At 39.8% G+C, this 19931-nt stretch overlaps 1 protein-coding gene across 4 annotated transcripts in view; it reads left to right on the top strand.

Annotated features, from left to right (window-relative positions):
- LOC121868812 (exocyst complex component 2-like) overlaps positions 1–19931 on the top strand; it is a 70046-nt gene that overhangs the window by 39426 nt on the left and 10689 nt on the right. For all 4 annotated transcript variants that reach the window (XM_042369765.1, XM_042369764.1, XM_042369766.1 and 1 more), the window contains 2 exons: positions 14080–14262; positions 14836–14932. In XM_042369765.1, the coding sequence (XP_042225699.1) occupies positions 14080–14262; positions 14836–14932 (280 nt within the window). The remainder of the gene's footprint in view (positions 1–14079; positions 14263–14835; positions 14933–19931) is intronic.

The raw sequence follows: 19931 nt of genomic DNA, 5'->3' as shown, positions 1-19931 counted from the left end.
TAGGGACCTGTATGGATGAAGGGACGGGCACTTACTAACCGGTGACAACAACAACACGTTTCAGGGGACGTTAAAGACGTAAATATGACTTTACTCAGAGCATATCAACTACGTTACTGTAACACTTGCACAATCAACTATTAATTGGGTCAAATCACTTAAAGAAGGGCAAATTACAACACAGCGTGGAATGGCATACCTGTATGGATGAAGGGACGGGCACTTACTAACGGTTAAAATGCCCGCGTGCCCTCACTCAAACCAGACCAGGGAGTCCAGCTACTCCTATTCCAATGAATTAATTTACGGTACCCTCTGACGTTGAAATTGAGACTATGAACTCATTTTCATTCTCTACTATTATCTTCACTAACAATGCTCTGACTCAGCTATCGAAAGCAGAATTAAATTGATTACAAAGGAATGGATGGCAACAGGTCCCAGCATACAGCGTCTGCTCCCATAGACAAAGGCGGGGGAAACAGAGAAAACGGGGGACGTTTCCACTGGGGGACTCAGAAGGTTTTGTGGACGTTTGAGCGTAATATGAATCCTTAAGGTTTTCAGGTTAGCTCTTATCATGACCATTACAAAGCTTCCTCCTTCCCCAAGATTCATCATTATGCGGTAACGTTCAGAAAACACGTAAGTAGTGACATACATATTAAATCATTAATATAAAGTATAAATCCTCATACAAAACATTGCCCAAATTATATCAATAAAAATAGAAAAATAATTCCCTACCGGTGGTCAGGATTAGGTACAAGAAATGGAAATCTGTTAACATACAATTAGAATGGGACACACCTTCATAAAAAATATATTGGGATACATATTACAAAATAGCACCAAAAATAATAGCACATGGGGTTAGGTACATCATGTCATAATAATACTGAATGGCGGTAAATACATCATATCATATAATAATAAATGGTGTTACATACATCATATCATATAATAATAAATGGGGTCAAGTACATCATCATAGAATAATAATGATTTGAGGTAGATACCTCATATCCAATAATAATAATAATAAATGGTGTTACATGTTACAAAATACACCCTCACATCGGTAGATAAAATGCACACTCAAAATTCCTTACAGAACTCAAATTTCAATGTTCATAGATTATGAAAGTTTCTTTTACGCGATTGGTCAAATGCTGACAGGACACACTGAGATTTAACATAGATTTCTCAAGCTAGGACATAGACGAACGGACCCCATCAAGTCAAAGGAATGATTTGTTGCCCTTAATCTTAAGAGTTATGTCGCACTCGCGAGAGGCAGCACCCTTCAAGGGACTCCGAACGAGCGGGTATTCCCAAGAATTCAATGCTAACGAAACGGTCCTCATGAGAACACCACCAAACCAAAAACTGTCTGTACTTATGGCATTTGCCATGTAGAAGTAATAGCACCATATTTATATGCCCGAATACTCCCTGAAAGTCACGAACTCTACACCTATATACCAACAACACCCAGCCTACGTAGGACTTACCAACCAGAACTTGAGAATTCACCACTGGTATCTTTACTCATACTAGTAACAGATACCCTTCAGATGATTGCATAACTGCCAATACATCTTCCAATCTCTGTCTTTACTGCAAATTGACCCTTCCTCTGCAAAATACTTTTAATAAAAAAAAATCATCAGTTCTTTACCTATCTCTTTTCCACAGTTACTTATAACTGATTGTGCACTTCATTATCAACCAATGGGGGTCACTTAAAAGCTCACTGCTTTTAAAGATCCAGTCTCACCACTGGTTTTCTCATCCTTACGGGAAATCGGGGAGCAGGAGCAACTACTGTTCTCTCCTCATCCCGTATAGCATCTCTCTCATCAGGCTCTGATTCTGAGGAAGAATCATTAGGGGGAACCTGGATGTCACTTACATGGACAAACATATCTCTGTTGATACATCTTTTCACCTTTTCTGCGGCTCGTCGAATTACTTCTGTCTCATCTGAAAGGTGGGTTAACTCATACGCTGCACCATTACGTATTACTTCAGTTACTGTATATGGGCCCTTCCACTTAGCATTTAATTTTCTACTGGTACCTGGGATAGTAACTTCATCTCTCACCCAAACAGTTTCCCCTAACTGTACTGTCTGATTGACTCTATCTCGGTTTGCTACGTTCCGGAATTCTCTAGACATTCGTTCAGAAGTTTCTTTAATTACTTTGTGAGCTTCTCTCAACCCTTCAGTACTCTCATTTTCTATTATTGGTAACTCAATTCCCACTTGCCTCTGTGCGTGCCGGGAGAAGAATGCGAAGTGTGGCTGCACTCTAACACATATCTCTGGTTGTTGGTTGAAACTTTTATGCGTGAATCGTATGCTCAGAATTTGACCTATCTCTACTTTCACCTTGATGGATAAGATCGGTGCATGGTGGCCTCGTACAATAGTCTTCCTATCAATATGGAGACTCTTCAACTGTGGTGGACAAGGTACATCGGGCTTTAATGACAATCTATTGACGCATTTGATTCCTTGCATGTGATCTCTCATTACTACTTTCCCATATTCATGTGACTGGCCTGCCCAAATGAAAAGTTTCCTTTTACGTTCCCAGGTTACTCTAAATCTACCAAGGAGATCTGCTCCGAATAGCAATTCTGCATTAAAGTACTTATCATCCACCACAATAGCATGGTGTCTGACTTGCAACTGGGGGGTTACTTGTACTGTTATGACTACTTTACCTTTAATTTTTAGCTCATCTCCCGTAACACCCTGGTATCTATCTTTACAAGGTTTGATGGGTTGCAAATTCAAAGTTTTTACTAGGCTCTCCTGAATTAAGGTGGCTTCACTACCTGTATCTATTAAAGCAAGACAGACACGTTCATTTACAGTAAACCAAATGCAAGGAGACACATTGGAAGGAACCCGCTTATGTCAATATTTTGGATAGTGCCGACGGTTGGCGCGTCCAGGGCAGCGTTGACTGTTTCTCCGACATCCTACTTCCAAGCAATCCCAACATGAACGTGGGGGTGGATTTAAGGGGCAAGTAGAAGTATCATGATTCGGTGTTCGGCAATATGGACAGTAAGGTCCCTGTCGCTTTCCAACTAACCTTTTACGAGGACTTTCAAATAAGGCTACCGCGTGTTGATCTCGCTTACTACTGGTACCCCAAGCTCCTCCTGTTACGTTACCTTCGGCCCGACTGGCTCTTTCACTTATGGGAAGTTCTTGGGTCGCATGCTTGTGAACTGGGCGGATACCAGGATACCCAGTTCTGTTACTTCGCAGATAGATATGTCGGAGTTTCTCCAATTGTTCGGCCATCGTGTCTACTGGACAACAAGGGGAATAATAGGATATCAACTCCTCTTTCAACTGTTCTGGCAGTTTCTGGTACAATTTATCTTTCAAAGTTTGTTCTTCACCTTCCCTGGGCCCATACCGGCGGAAAATGGTTGTGAGAACTGATTTAACTTGGCCCAAAAAGCGCCGGGGATCATCTTCCAAATGGTACTCTAACCTCGCAAATTCCTGCCAGGCAACTTCCAGAGGGATTGGTTTCACAAACAACTTCCGCAAGGTGGCTTTAAGTTTATCCCAATTTTCCTCATCGGTGCCGAGTTCTACTTGGACCATGTCTTCAATCTGCTGGTCCATGCGGTCGGTAGCTACATACCATCTATCCCGTGAGCTAACTGCGCAATATTCTACTCTCTTACAGAATTTAGTTAAGATGTTGTCTGTGTTAAGACCAACGAGGTCGTCCAAGGACAGCCTCGGAACGTATTGGTGGTAATGGGGACCAGGAGGTCGGCTGGGTATATCGTTAGTAGGGGGCAAAAGTGGAACCACGGCAGGAGGGGGCAAAAGTGGAACCACGGCAGGAGGAGGTACAAGTGGAACCACGGCCGGAGGAGGTACAAGTGGAACCATGGCAGGGGGGGCAAAAGTGGAACCACGGCAGGACGAGTAGGTACAGCCGGTTCTTCCCTCCGTTCATCAAGCAAAGCTTGTTGTCTCCTTATCGTATCCATAGACTCAGCGAGTTTAGCCCGAAGAGCTTGGACTTCTGTTGCTAAATCAACAGCGGCTTTGGCCGTCATGGTCCCCTTATTTGCGTTAGCATCTGCCATTGTGTTACGACAAATCAATACTATAACCCACTTTAAATACGATACATGCACAGGGCTCACTCAAGACCCAAGGACTGGTACTGATTTTCTGCAATACGACTAACACTCCATGCATCAACTATTCAAACTACTGTTCAGATTATTAATCTCCCCAAAGATACTATTATGGCATCAAAAATTCACTTAGACACTTTGCCATTCACAGACTCAGTATGGTGCAACACTGCGTGAACACTTCACGAATTTCCGTACTCACAATTCTGGGTCCATACACTTGTATAACATTTTCCATATACCGTATCACCATAAGGTCCTCACATATATAATACTGTATTCTGAAAGTATACTGGCATTAGAGTTCACATAACATACGTTACACAAAATAATGACCCGTTAGCACCTGGTTAATATAACTTTAAAATTATAGCGTATACATAGGAATATTAATAGTAGGAACTGTAAAATGCCCCGAGATATTAAGTAAATGGAATATATATCCTACCTAACACATAACTAAAGAATATTACAAATGCAGAATTAGCATCCACTTAACCTTTGCATATAGTGCAATGCTTCTGTTAGCACTCAGAATTAAAACACTGGGCACTCCCACGATGGAACATTTCACAACTAGTGCCACGGCCCAAACATGTATTCACTGTCTGTAAGTAATACTGAGTTAACAACAGAAAAAAAAATTTGGGCAGATTGTTACATATCAAAATTCTTCCACTATTAATGAACCTTATTCACACTCTACAAGTTATTGTTGCAGGTTTCCTTTTACTTTAAACAAGACTTTTCTAACCTAACTCCAAGGTATTTCTTTGAACTTATTTCACTCTCTGTGCAAACCACCACAAACGCTGTACCTCGGAAAAATATGGGACAAAATCATTAGCAATCTGAAATACTCATTAGTTACAGTGGAATGGTTATTAAATACCCGTACAGAGAAATGGTTATAACTCAGTTAAAAACTACAGTATCACAGTCATTCCTCCCAACTCGATACTATGTTCATTACATCACCATAGCTGCCACCATTTATGAGGTCTTGAGCTGCCACCATTTATGAGGGCTTGAGCTGCCACCATTTATGAGGGCCTGAGCTGCCACCATTTATGAGGGCTGCTACTGCCACCCTTCATGAGGGCCTGTGTGCCAGTAACACTTCCTTTTACTCTTATATATCACCATTGGTAGCGTGACGATAGGAGGCTCGTGGGTAGGTGTAATGATAGTATCAAGCAATAGGGAAGAAATAACGGTAGATACTGTAGGTAAATAATATACACAATTATACAGATACAAAGTTTATTTAAACATGAATATGAAATTAGAAGAAAAAATTGGTTTGTACTAACAGACGAAATCTATTACTAGGCCCTCAGGCTCAACATACTCACACCATTACTGGGTGGACATATTCAATACCCTTCCAACCCTACTGGGTGGACATGCTCAATAGCACAACTAGGATAGTCACTTAGCACCATACATATTAGAGCAACTGCCACTACAACACTCAGTCGTCAGGAGTGATACTCAAGCACCAGCCATGGGGTCCAGCCACCATGGAGTACTATCCGACGAACTCTGCAGATCCCAGTGGGTTAATTCCACCACACAAATATAGCCCTACTGAGGTAGCCATTCATCCACCAATGATGGGGGCTGGTAGTGGTGTGTGGCTTGGTGGTCCCGGGTCACCTCGTGGACCGAGCGTTAGGCCCAGACGAGCCAGCTATGGGGGCTATAGGTGGTCTGAAGTGTCTGACGGCCGGGTCTCACGAAGGTAACTGATCCTACTGGACCTCGGACATGTCCCCAGACATAGTGGATACAACATCCACCCTACAGACACGGCCTAGGCTGCGTTAGGGACCTGTATGGATGAAGGGACGGGCACTTACTAACCGGTGACAACAACAACACGTTTCAGGGGACGTTAAAGACGTAAATATGACTTTACTCAGAGCATATCAACTACGTTACTGTAACACTTGCACAATCAACTATTAATTGGGTCAAATCACTTAAAGAAGGGCAAATTACAACACAGCGTGGAATGGCATACCTGTATGGATGAAGGGACGGGCACTTACTAACGGTTAAAATGCCCGCGTGCCCTCACTCAAACCAGACCAGGGAGTCCAGCTACTCCTATTCCAATGAATTAATTTACGGTACCCTCTGACGTTGAAATTGAGACTATGAACTCATTTTCATTCTCTACTATTATCTTCACTAACAATGCTCTGACTCAGCTATCGAAAGCAGAATTAAATTGATTACAAAGGAATGGATGGCAACAGGTCCCAGCATACAGCGTCTGCTCCCATAGACAAAGGCGGGGGAAACAGAGAAAACGGGGGACGTTTCCACTGGGGGACTCAGAAGGTTTTGTGGACGTTTGAGCGTAATATGAATCCTTAAGGTTTTCAGGTTAGCTCTTATCATGACCATTACACCAGTAACTACCAGTAAACAATGGAAACGACGCACCATCGCACCACCAGCTGTGAGTGTCGGTACAGTCGCCAGGGCAGTCTCTTGCGTCATCATAGCTAGCCCAAAGTAGCCAAATCCATGGTATGGTATACACAGGACGATGTAAAACAAAATATTCATTTGTGAAAGTTTATTTATAGATACTGTACATAAATTTTTGTTCATTATATTTGAAACATCAATCTTTGTTAATTAAATTTGATACAAAAGAAAACTACGATAACGTATTTTCATTAAAATATTACATCACAAGTATATTTTACCTTAACTGTGACTGAATGAATATACAGTGACCCCTCGTTTAACGAACACCTCGGTTAACGTAATTTCGATTAACGAACTGCCTTCCATAAGGATCTTCAATTCGTTTAACGAAAAAAATTTCGCTTAACGAACTTCTTACGAACCGACCTCAACATGTTTTCGCTTGCACTGACCGGGCAACCAGCTTTAGTATCAGTCCGCCAATACATTAATCGGTTCTAGGGCTTAAATTCCTTACTATTTTTGTAAATATCAAGAAGTTTATACTATTCAATAATTTTAAAAGTTTAATATTCAATTTTTTAGTCATTTTAACAATTATTGAACATAATTGAAGGTAAAGTGACTAGTTTAATGCGCGGCATCCAGCCTCTTAACACAGCAAACAGGCGTCAGTCTCTCTCTGTTTTCACTGGAGGTAACATCTTGCTTGAGACTCTCTTCAACTAAACGCTTTTTTTCTGTGTTTCCAAGCAAATTATTGGTCATTTTGAAAATTATTTTACATATTGACAATATATAGTGCAGTGCAGTGTTACTTTAAAGAAAATATTCTTTATTTACAGCTAGTTTAACTTTGAAAAATACGTGTTGCCATTGTTTGAATCCAGCATGGGGCCTAAGAGATCAAGAAAAGTGATTTCAATCCAAATAAAGCAGGAAATAATAAAAAAACACGAACAAGGTATTAAATCAAATGCGCTATGCAAAGAATATGGCATGTCGGCATCAACTGTGTCGACAATTCTTGCACAAAAAGACAAATTTAAGGAAGTGAACGTGAGAGACAAATCTACAAGAGTGTTTAAAAGTAGATCCCTAATCGTAGAAACTGAGAGGTTACTTATCATCTGGATTAGGGAAAAACAGATGAAAGGTGATTCAGTTTCTGGTGATTTCATTTGTGAAAGAGCCAGGGAGATTTATGAACATTTAAAGACAGATCAACCTAGTTCTTCAGGAACAGAATTTGAAGATTTTCGGGCTAGCAAAGGCTGGTTCGAAAAATTTAAGAAAAGAAGTGACATTTTAAGTGTTGTTAGGCATGGTGAAGCTGCTAGTGCTGATAAAGAAGGGGCAGCAAAGTTTTTAATTGAATTTAAAAAACTGATGGAAGAAGAAAATTATCTTCCACAGCAAGTGTTCAATGTTGACGAAACTGGGCTGTTCTGGAAAAAGATGCCCAAAAGAACATTCATCACCAAGGATGAAGCCTCTTTACCTGGGCATAAACCCATGAAAGACCGTCTCACTCTATTGCTTGGTGCCAATGCTTCAGGGGATTTCCGACTGAAGCCTATGCTTGTCTACCACTCTGAAAACCCCAGGGTGTTCAAGCAACAGAAAGTGGTAAGAACAATGCTTGGAGTTTATTGGAAGTCCAACCGTAAGGCATGGGTGACAAGACAGTTCTTTAATGAATGGGCTGTTGATGTGTTTTGCCCCTCTGTCAAGAGCTACCTAACCACCAATAAACTTCCTTTAAAGGCTCTTCTCCTCATGGATAATGCTCCTGGTCATGACCCTGACCTTGCCAGAAATTTGGAGTATAAATTTGACTTTGTGAAAGTGTTGTTTTTGCCTCCAAACACTACATCACTCATACAGCCAATGGACCAGAATGTGATCAGCAACTTCAAGAAGTTGTACATGAAGAAAATGTTTAGGAGGTGTCATCAGGCAACTTCCATTGATCCTGAACTAACACTGAAACAGTTCTGGAAGACACAATTCAACGTCCTGGAGGCTGTAAAATTGATTGTGTCATCATGGCAAGAAGTCTCCAATAGAACCCTCAATTCTTCATGGAAAGCACTGTGGCCATCAGTAGTCCATGATTTTGAGGGATTTGAGGATGACACAGAGTTGGACCAGGAGATTGTGTCCATTGGTCAGTCATTGGGTCTTGAAGTGGAGGAGAAGGATGTGGAAGAGCTTGTGATGTCTCATGAGGAGGAACTTACTCCTAATGACTTGAAGGAACTGGATGAGATGTTACGGGTAGAGGCTGACAGTGGTGAGGAGGAAATTGAAAGTGATGACCATATGTCAGCTAAACAGTTGAAAGATGTGATTTACCACTGGGAGAAGTTCAGGGAACTGGCTTCAAAGCACCCAGAAGTGGAAAAAACTGAACTAACTTTGTGTCATGTTGAGGACTCAGTGGTCTCCTTCTTTAAACATAAGTTAATGGTGAGGAGGACAGATGCCCCACAGACCACAATTGACACTTTCTTCAGTAAAAGGCAGAGGGAACAAGATGCTAGCCCTCAGCCTTCCACTTCAAGAAGGAGAGAGGATGTTCATGGTGGAGAATCTGTCAGTCCAGAGGTTCCTGACATTTTCATGGAAGGTGACTCACCTTCCAAGAAGCAGTAAAATGCTTCTCCTCCACCTCCACTTCCTTCTCTTCTCCCTTCTCCTCCTGCACCTCCCACTTCAAATGCACATCATCACCATCATCCAGGAGCCTTCTACATACACACCTCAAAGTAAGTAAATTTTTCCGCCATTTTTGTTGAAGTTAGGAAATTTTCGGTGAGCTGGAACCAATTACCCAAAAACCCATTGAAACAATGGTTTCGGTTAACGAACGTTTCGGTTAACGAACGACCTTCTGGAACGGATTGAGTTCGTTAACCGAGGGGCCACTGTATTCTCAGAAATAAATATGGAAATGCAATATTTTGGCTGAAATGACGTACATATTACTGAACAGTGGAAAGTGGGATAAAATTATGAAAACAATGGCTTAAGCTTTCTTTCGTTGTTCAAAAGATTTTACCGTAATCGCTTTTCGAATGGTTTTCAGTTAAAAAACTGTTGTACTGTACTCGTACTGTATTACAATAATATTCTATCCTATCATTAGCCTTATAATCCCACAACTGAAAACCATTCGAAAAGCGATTACGGTAACATCTTTTGAACAAAAGAAAGCGAGTCATTGCTTTCGTCACTTTCCACTGTAATACGTACATCATTTCAGCAAAAATATTACATTTCCATGTTCTCAGAAATAAATGGTAGTTTTGTTGAAACGTAATGTACAGTATTTAATATTAAAAAGCAAAAATAGCTATAAAAACAATTAATACACCCGTAATGTACTGGCTGGCATCTCGTCCCTGCTCCCGCATCCAAGGTCACCACTCTTTCCAACTCGCTCCCTCCTCCACCTCCACCGTCACTACTGCCGACAACAAATGTTTTGTGAATAACTGCACCTCCACTTCCTGTGTACAGTACTGAACTGTACTGTGCTGTACATTTTTACAAACAATAAACATGGCAAGAAAAGCTATTAAAAAAAAAGAGATAAAAACTTCACTTTACTGTACAGTTCCTATCCTCGGCGACAGGACGGGGGTCATCGTCACTCAATTCCATAACGGGTGGTGAAGTGTGGGCGACGGTGGATTCAGCTCCTTCCTCACTGCTGCCAGTGATTGGTGTTAAATCTCTCCTTCGGTGATCAAAGAACATGGTGATGGGGAGTTGTCGTCTCTTTCATTCATTTCTTCCATGATGTTTTTGTATGGAGCGAAAACGTCATCCATCCCTCGCATGAATTTCAGGGCACGCACCATGGAGGGGTCCATACTATAGGCCAGGTTTTTCAGTGTCTCAATATTCCTGGTCATCTCCTCCAACTTCTCCAACGTTATTTCTTGGTGCTCTTCCTCTTCCTCATCCTCTTTCCCTTTTGCTTCCTCTTCCTCTTCCTTGCCTGAGTCTACTAACTCCTGTAGATCCTCCTCAGTCAGCTCAGTGTTGTGCTCTTCAATTAGCTCCCTAATCTCGTCCTCTGCCATGTCCCGGAAGCCTTCAGCAGCCACTTTCCTTGACAGTGCCAGGGTCTTTCTGAATATTTTCATTAAAATCCATCAAAATCATTTTCCTTGTCATCGTCTTAAGCACCAAACAGCTCCTCCCAGTCTTCTCCTTGAACAGGGCTAGAGGGTACGTGTTTTTCGAGTCGTTTTCAATTAAAAAAATGTTACAGCACATGTATATTTTACCTAACTGTGCCTGAATGAATATATTCTCAGAAATAAATAGTAATTTTGCTGAAACGTGATGTATTTCAATGTAAAATAGGATAAAATACATGACGAAAACAAGAGACTTTACCTAACCTTCCGATGTTCAAGATATGTTACTCGTTTTTTTAGTAGTTTTCGGTTAAAATACTCTTATATTAGTGATATTCTATTCATACTGTGCTTGATATAATACATTCACGGAAATGTAATATTTTTGCAACTACAATGCTGATGTCAACACAAGCGTGGTTACAGCGAGACTGACTGAGTGAGGGAGAGCTATGCGTGTGTGTGTGTGTGTGTGTGTGAGGTTGCGGGAGCGGGCGGTGTCCCGTGTTCGGTGCCACGCGCGAGTTGAATGGCGCGCAATTTGAATGTACTTCAATTACTTCAATGTACAGAATATTCCTCCAGCAGGGCAATCCGCGTATTTGCAAATCCGTGAATGCTAAACCCGCGTATGTGAAGGGCCGACTGTATTGTATTCAATGGTAGTAAACTTGTTGCCAAATGGGATTGCAGTTATCGTACAGCTCCCTCCGCCTCCCCCGCTTTTCCCTTACCCTACTTTTTTTTACTGATGTTTGGATTAGTAAAGGAAGGAAGAGGAGTAAATAGAAGAATAAAGAAGGGAAACAGAAATTACAGTAAGATCTCATATTTCGCGCTTTTGAATTTCACGAGCACTACCTAATGTAACCAAGTCTTATATTTGGCGTAAAGTATTGTGAGTTTCTCGAGGTCCAGCCAGCTGAACACGAGATCCAGCAAGCTGAATGCTGGCCACCGTCTTGAATGACGTCATAGCCCTCATACCAGTTATAGTCATTTCTGCTACAATGCGTCTTTGGTCAACGCGAATTGGTTTAACGCAATTGATGAATAGGGGAACGCTGTTTGTAAAATGCGAACTTTTGCATGCGAATGTTGGCGATAGCGCCATTCCATCTTCAATGTTTTGATTCCATCCTCATTGTTTTAAGCGTGGCGCGGGGTTATGCAATGTTTACAGTTCACCTTCGACATCACATGTTGAATTGATTCGTGTCTTTTGTTTGTGAAGTGTTTTTTGAGAGGTACTCTGTAAATTTTTTTTTTTTTTGCAAATTTAGCTGTTACCCATAAATACTGTATGAAAAGAATAAGTAAAAAGAATGTTTCGCAGTGAGGACTAATAACTGTTTACATCAACGCTTTCTGTTTACATCACCTGATCAGTTGAATCACTCTGTTTCTGTCAATTGTTCCGTGATTTTCACTGTTTTCTCCAGTTTGGTTGTGTTATCGATGAATATGGAAAGACAAGGTAAGAAGAATGTTTCCAAGAAGCGTTCAGGTGATGGAATTGCCGGTGGTGAGCGTAAAAGAGGTTTACAAAAATGCAACTATCGCGTTGCAGCCCGCGCCGTCCTAGCGACCGCCCGGGCCGTTAGTGTGTGCTTTTTTGGGTGGTGCTACCACCTGTCGAGTCAAGATAATGGCCTCAACCTCTACTAGGGGTCCTACTGGTGCTGGTGGGGGTGGGACAGATCCACCTAAGCCGTCAAATAAGGAAAAGGAGAAGTGGGACTATCATCAGGGAGTTAAGTTTGCCAAGTACTCGATGCAGGATAAGCAGCGTGTGATAAGTTACTTAAGGAAGGCCTAAAAATTAGTCTGCAAAGCACAATCAAGTCAATAAAGGCAGAATTTGTATCATTTGGAGGCTATAAATGGGAAAATCAGTGGTTGATGTAGAGTGGCCAGTCTATATTGTTAATTTTCTCATTAGTTTATGCATTTGCATTTGGCGAATTTGAATTTGGCACATTTTTTTTAGTCTATATTACTCGCAAAATACAAAGTCTTACTGTAGTTAGAGATAACAGGAGGTGGGAGCTGAGTTTCATCAAGTGTCTGGATGTGCATTTTCAACGTTACCAGACCATTTTCGGACCTTAGAGCTACAGTGTGTATACTTATTCTTGTGGCCGACTGTACATACAGTATTCAATAGTATGAACTCATGTATTAGGCTCCTTTCTTCCTGGTATAGTACTGTGGCATGGAATAATAAGTGAGTTGGATAATAGTAAAAAAAAAAAAAAGGAACAATTAATTAAACTTTCATCGGACCTTCCTTCTACATATAGTATATCCCAATCATTCTGCCAAATTCTAAAATAGATATGCTAGGCCTCACCATTTCCTTTAATATGTCATGAAAGTCACACATACTCAAAATTGCTAAAGCTGCATCCCAAAAGCTGGGAATGCTGTACAGATGCCATAGCTACTTCACTCCTGAGCAGTTGCTTCAAGTATATAAGAGATTCATTCGTTGTAACATGGAGTACTGCTCTCATATCTGGGGTGGCTCTTCTTCTGTCCAACTGTTAGATAGGGTGGAATCAAAGGCATTTCGTCTTATTAACTCTCCTCCTTTAGTCGACAATTCTCTTCCCTTTCTCTTCACCGCAATGTTGCTTCACTCTCTCTTTTACAGGCACTTTAACGGGCAATGTTCGGTGGATTTGGCATCCTGTGTACCGCTGGCTGGGCCGTGGGTTCGTAACACAAGTCTTGCCCGCGGTGCCCACCGTTTCTCTGTGGATGTCGGTTACATTAGAATAACCCGTTATAGTACCTCCTTCTTTCCTCACACAGCCAAATTGTGGAATGCTCTGCCTTCTTCTGTTTTTCCATACTCATACAATCTGTCTGACTTTAAAAAGCTGGTTTTCCAGCATCTTCTTGGTGTAGATTAATATAACCTTTTCATTTTCTATTTTTAATTTCTTGCTATTCTTGTTTTTTTGCCCCCTAGGCCCTGTTTTGGGTTGTTGACCTGTGCCCAGGTGGGCTAATCCCTGTAAAAAGAAAAAAGAAAGAAAAAAGTACCTTTTAACATTAATGGAGTAATGTATTCATCATATTAAAATGAAATGCTAGATTCATTTGATAGTAAAGTATAGTATCAGGTCATCATGTTGCCAGTGTCATCTATATTTACTTTTACACTTTCTAAACCCCAAAAAATAAATATTAAGTTTATCCATTGATATGCCACACCAAAATCTTATTTTGTAGAAGAATGATCAACCCCTTTAAGCTGCTTCTAAAAAAAATTTCACCTAATCAGTCGCTTGAGAAGCTAAGCCTTCGTGATCCAGATGAAGATATTGGAGACTGCAATGTCAGCGAGAATGCTCCAGGGATTGAAGCACAACTGCTCATTACACTTAGTAACTGTGCTTTCATGCGGCGTAGTATCCTACCTAGACTGTCGGATTCCTTAGTGAGAGCTTCGTATCCCCAGGAAGAAGTAAGTGCATTCGGGTGATTTTTTTAAATCTTTTTATTTATTTAAAATTACCACTGATTGAGGAAGGAAGACAATGGCTTGTATATTCCCCCATTCTTCCTGATGAGTTTATTTATCTTCAGTGCTATAGTAGTGTTAGTACAGGAGGAAGCTGGAGTAAATGAGATCATTTAGAGGAATAGCAAGTAAATACCCTTTGAACCGGCAGTTATTGAAGTTTTGTTGTTGTAGGAAGGCAATGACCTCATGGCAAAGACACTGTGGTTGGTGTAACAACTACAAATAAAAAAGGCAGCTTGTTTCATCTAACAATTTATGAACTATAAAAACAGATAGAAATATATTCTAGCCCTTTAATTTTTGTAAGATATTGTTTAAATTTTTTTTGAAGTGAATAATGTCTCCTCTATTAACCAATATTCTTCTGTTAGCTGACATTTATGGGTTAAATCATATAGGAAGCTGATGAGTAAACTGTTACATAAACTGTAATGTATTATTTATTCTTAAAACATATCTAGATTACAATTAGCATGATGAAGCTCACAACAATTTATGTAAAATTTTCTTCAGGTCAAGGAAGCTGTAGAACAAGCAAGTCGCACTTACACAGAGCTGCAGGACAGACTTTTTGAGGCCTATTTAGAGGAAAGAGTTGACCCTATAATTGGTAAGTGCAGTACTCTCTCTATTTCTCAAAAGCTAGGGTTAGATTATACACAAGTATCAGTCAGTTCTGCTATAACGCGATAGTTGTGTTCTTGTAAAACATCGTGTTATAGAAATTCGCGTAATAGAAATAACAGGGCTTATGGAGAAAATAGGGTTAGGTGCAGATTACTCCAGATTGAAAATAATTTCATAGTCAGCCTAACACAAAGGATAGCACAGTCTAAACAAATGTTACATTCATATCCAATAATGAATTAATACAGTAAATATTACACTTTACCTTGAAAAAATATGAATATAACTTGATGGGGGAGAAGGTTGCTGTTGAGGTTGAGGAGTCATGCAGACAGGATTTGACAGTTGTCATCGTCATCATCAATATCAGGTGCAGTTTCTCTTTAGGTCCTCATGTACTGGTCCCAGATCGCTTTTTTGTTTGATCTTCTATCCAAACACTAAGAAGCCATGCCATCTCAAGTTCCTTTGGCCGTGATCTCACACTTTTGCTAGCACCCAAGGTTTTTCCAGCAATACAGCTTGCTTTAATCTTTGCTGCATTGTCTCTAATGGTGCGTAAAGTAGACTCCTTTATTCCCGTTGCACGCACAATATCACATGTTCTTTCCTTATTTTCAAAACAATTGACAACATCAAGCTTTTCTTCAAGTGTTATAGCCTTTCTTTTAAGATCACCACCAGAAATGCGATCACCAAAATGCTTCCCGAAGATATTCTTCTTTTCCATAGTCACAAAATTGGAGAAACAGTAGTCAGAAATCCCTGAGGATGCTTAAAAACTTCACACGTGTTTCAGACTGATCGTGTGGTGTAAACAGAGCGCGCGGGTCTAAAACGCTACGTATTTTGCTTTTCTCTCTTATTTAAAATTACATAAATTATTTCTGCAATTGCTCACAAACAAAACACATAAATCAATTCAACATGTGATGTCGAATGTGAACTGTAAACATTGCATAACCCCGCGCCAAGCCACAACACTGTACAGTACAGGTTGACTATCAAAAATCCGGCAACCTCGGGATCTGAGGTGTGCCGGATTTTCGAAAATGCCGGAAAACTGATGGTTATATTTGCTGTATAAGTTTAACAGAAAATGACTACCTGTACAGTCCTTTAAACAAAGAAAATTAAACACTTAAGTTAGGATAATATTGTTAGGTTCTGGATAATAAGTTCAATATACAGGAGAGAACACAAACACCTGTATAGTTTTGTAGGTTCGATTTACTGGATAAGAGATATGTACACAAGGGGGGTAGTGCTCTCCTCAACCTGGCTGCTTGTCAACTGCTATAGACGACGTATGGCAAGTGATACATTAGCAGCTTCCATACGTCGCCAGGCACATTAATTAAGCATGTGGGATATGGTAATAACATTGCCACACGCTGCTAGCTAGGCTGAATAAATAATACATAAATGGAGCACATACATAATATACATACATAATATATAATCCAGCATACATAATATACATACAAATATAATTGACATTGCTGGATTCCTTGTAAGACCAGGAATATTTTGAATATAAATGTCATATATTTTGCACAAAAGATAACATATTTACTCAGAGTATACATTATATCTAAAATTTGTATGTCTAATGCAAAATCTATGATGTTTATATTCAAAATGATCATCAAATTGTAAGAATTCCAGCAATGTAAATTATATTCTGGCCGGGTAATTTGTATGAATTTTATGAGCTAAAACATATATCTTCGTTAAATAAACAAAGAAATATTTGAAAATGCGCTCGGAAATCCATGCCGGAAAACTGAAGGTTCCGGTTTATCGATTGCCGGATTTTTGATGGTCAACCTGTACACTTTAAACGCTACATACTGTATTTAGTTTTCTCTTTTATTTAAATTTTTACAATTTACATATACAGTATATATATATATATATATATATATATATATATATATATATATATATATATATATATATATATATATATATATATATATATATATATATATATATATATATATATATATATATATATATATATATATATATATATATATATATATATATAGCATATATATATATATATATATATATATATATATATATATATATATATATATATATATATATATATATATATATATATATATATATATATATATATATATATATATATATATATATATATATATATATATATATATATATATATATATATATATATATATATATATATATATATATATATATATATATATATATATTGTAATTTACATATTACTCATATTATGCTACAGCGCCCACAAAACATGACAAACGTTTGAGTCCCCCCAGTAGAGATGTCCGTTCTCTATCCACTCCAGGATGTCCTAGTCCTCCGTTTTCTTTTTGTGTACTCGCTCAGGGACTCAAGTATTTCTGTATATAACACAGGATGATAAGAGAATTTGAAATTATGAGTGAATGAATTTATTATACAGTGATCAATTAACATAGTTTTGATGTGTTTAAGTAGTATTCAGGCGCCTTCAGCCTAGTAATGTTACGACATTCGTATCACTCACTCTAAACCACGAATTCCATCCATACAGAGAGAGAGAGAGAGAGAGAGGCCAAGCACTCTGTTTACATCACACACACATAAATATTACTTAAATTATTTCTGCAATTCTTCACAAACAAAACACATAAATCAATTGAACATGTGATGTCAAACGTGAACTGTAAACACTGTGTGGTGTAAACAGAGCGCGGGTGTAAAACGCTACGTAATTTGATTTTCTCTTTTATTTAAAATTTTACCATTTACATATACTATACAGGTATACTGTATACATAAATATTACATAAATTATTTCTGCAACTGTTCACAAACAAAACACATAACTCAATTGAACATGTGATGTCGAATGTGAACTGTAAACACTGCATAACCCTTCGCCAAGCCACAACAACCGTTTGAGTGGAATCGCGTTAGAGCAAACGCGTTCGCGTTTTATATATATTGTTCCTCTATTCATCAATCGCGTTAGAGCCAATTCGTGTTGTCAAAACACGCGTTATAGCAAAACTCCCTGTATAGTATATAAGGTAATTGTTATCGCCACGCACAATTGCACGCTGGCCACATGTTAAGTGAAGAGACTGTATAGTGTTTACACCTCAGAATAGCTTACTAAGCGAGATGAAGCTGGTAGTAGCTGTGTGACAGCCTGAAGGACAGACTATCGCCTTCTACTGTACATCTTGATTCTCGTCAGCCAACATCTTCCTGCAGGACATTATATTTGCTCTCGTTGGTCTAACCCTAGACCCCAAAACGTGAGTGTGATTGTGAACTGTTGAATCCTCTAAGAACTCTAAATAACTTTAATAAGTGTAATTATGTACTGTATATTGATCGTATTATTCAAACTGTGTGTCCTGATGTATCAGCTGTTGTTATATGTGTAATGTATTCAACAGGTTTTGACCGAATTATACTCATCACGTCAACGACAAGGGTCTTATTGTCCTGCACAAACCAAAATCGCTCCTTTGAGGGATTGCAGTCAAAACGTGGGATAGGACCATTGTGGGAGCTGCCGAGGATTGCGTCATCGCATGGACCGGTAGGAAGAGGGCCTTTGTCAGAAAATTCTGGACTTCGTGTCAATATTGTTCGGATGATCGCGCGAGTGTTAGTGTTCATTGTAGATAACCGCACTGGCAATCGCTAGAACTGGTGTCAGAAAAGACTGGTCTCGGTGCCAAAATTGTTCAGACAAGCGCGTAAGAGTGTTTCCATTCATTACGGGCAGTCCGCGAGAACCCGTGTCAGATAGCAGCGGCCTCAGTGTCAATAACATTCGTGCGAACACACCGGAGAAGTAGTGATCAAAGCGTACAGCCAGACTAGATCGCCAAGTTCAAAAAGGCTGGTGTGTGTGTGTGAAAATAAGAAATAAGAACTAGTGAAGTGCTCTTTCTGTTAGAAAATAAAGGATTGTGACAGCTAAGTAACGTCTTGTAAGTAAGGGCGCCGCAGTAGTGTTTGTGACATCAGTAGTGTAATGAGTCCCTACATTGACTGTGGGGTCTCTGTGGTCGTGTTAGTATGACATCACTCGTGCGTATGGCACGTTATGTGTTTGAGGGACATCGCTTATGCGTATGGCACTGTTTGTGTGACGTCACTCGTGTGTATGGTACTGTTTGTGTGATGTTACTCGTGTGTATTGTACTGTTTGTGTGATGTCACTTGTGTGTATGGCCCTGTTTGTGTGACATCACTCATGTGTATGGCACTGTTTGTGTGATGTCACTTGTGTGTATGGTACTGTTTGTGTGATGTCACTTGTGTGTATGGCCCTGTTTGTGTGACGTCACTCCTGTGTATGGTACTGTTTGTGATGTCACTCGTGTGTATGGTACTGTTTGTGATGTCACTCGTGTGTATGGTACTGTTTGTGTGACGTCACTCGTGTAGCCCTGTTTGTGTGACTGTCCTCAAGTGTATAGCACTGTTTGCTGTTTCTCTTTCTCGTGTGTATGGTGCGTGTGTGATGTTGCAAATGTGTGTGGCCCTGTTTGTGTGGCCTTTCGTGTGTATGGCCCTGTTTTGACTCCTTTCGTGTGTATGGTACTGTGTGTCTTTCGTGTGTGTATGTTGCTGTGTGTGGCGTCCTTTCGTGTGGCCCTGTTTGTGTGACATCACTCAAGTGTATGGCACTGTTTGCATGACTCACTCGTGTGTATGGTACTGTGTGTGATGTTACTCGTGTGTATGGCCCTGTTTGTGTGACGTCACTCGTGTGTATGGCCCTGTTTGCATGACTCACTCGTGTGTATGGTACTGTGTGTGACGTCACTCGTGTGTATGGCCCTGTTTGTGTGACATCACTCAAGTGTATGGCACTGTTTGCATGACTCACTCGTGTGTATGGTACTGTGTGTGATGTTACTCGTGTGTATGGCCCTGTTTGTGTGACGTCACTCGTGTGTATGGCCCTGTTTGC

Source organism: Homarus americanus, unplaced genomic scaffold (genome assembly GCF_018991925.1).
Source record: "Homarus americanus isolate GMGI-L3 unplaced genomic scaffold, GMGI_Hamer_2.0 scaffold30535, whole genome shotgun sequence".
NCBI lineage: Eukaryota > Metazoa > Arthropoda > Malacostraca > Decapoda > Nephropidae > Homarus > Homarus americanus.
The sequence above is the reverse complement of the archived record's forward strand: the minus strand, read 5'-3'. Positions and strand labels throughout refer to the sequence as shown.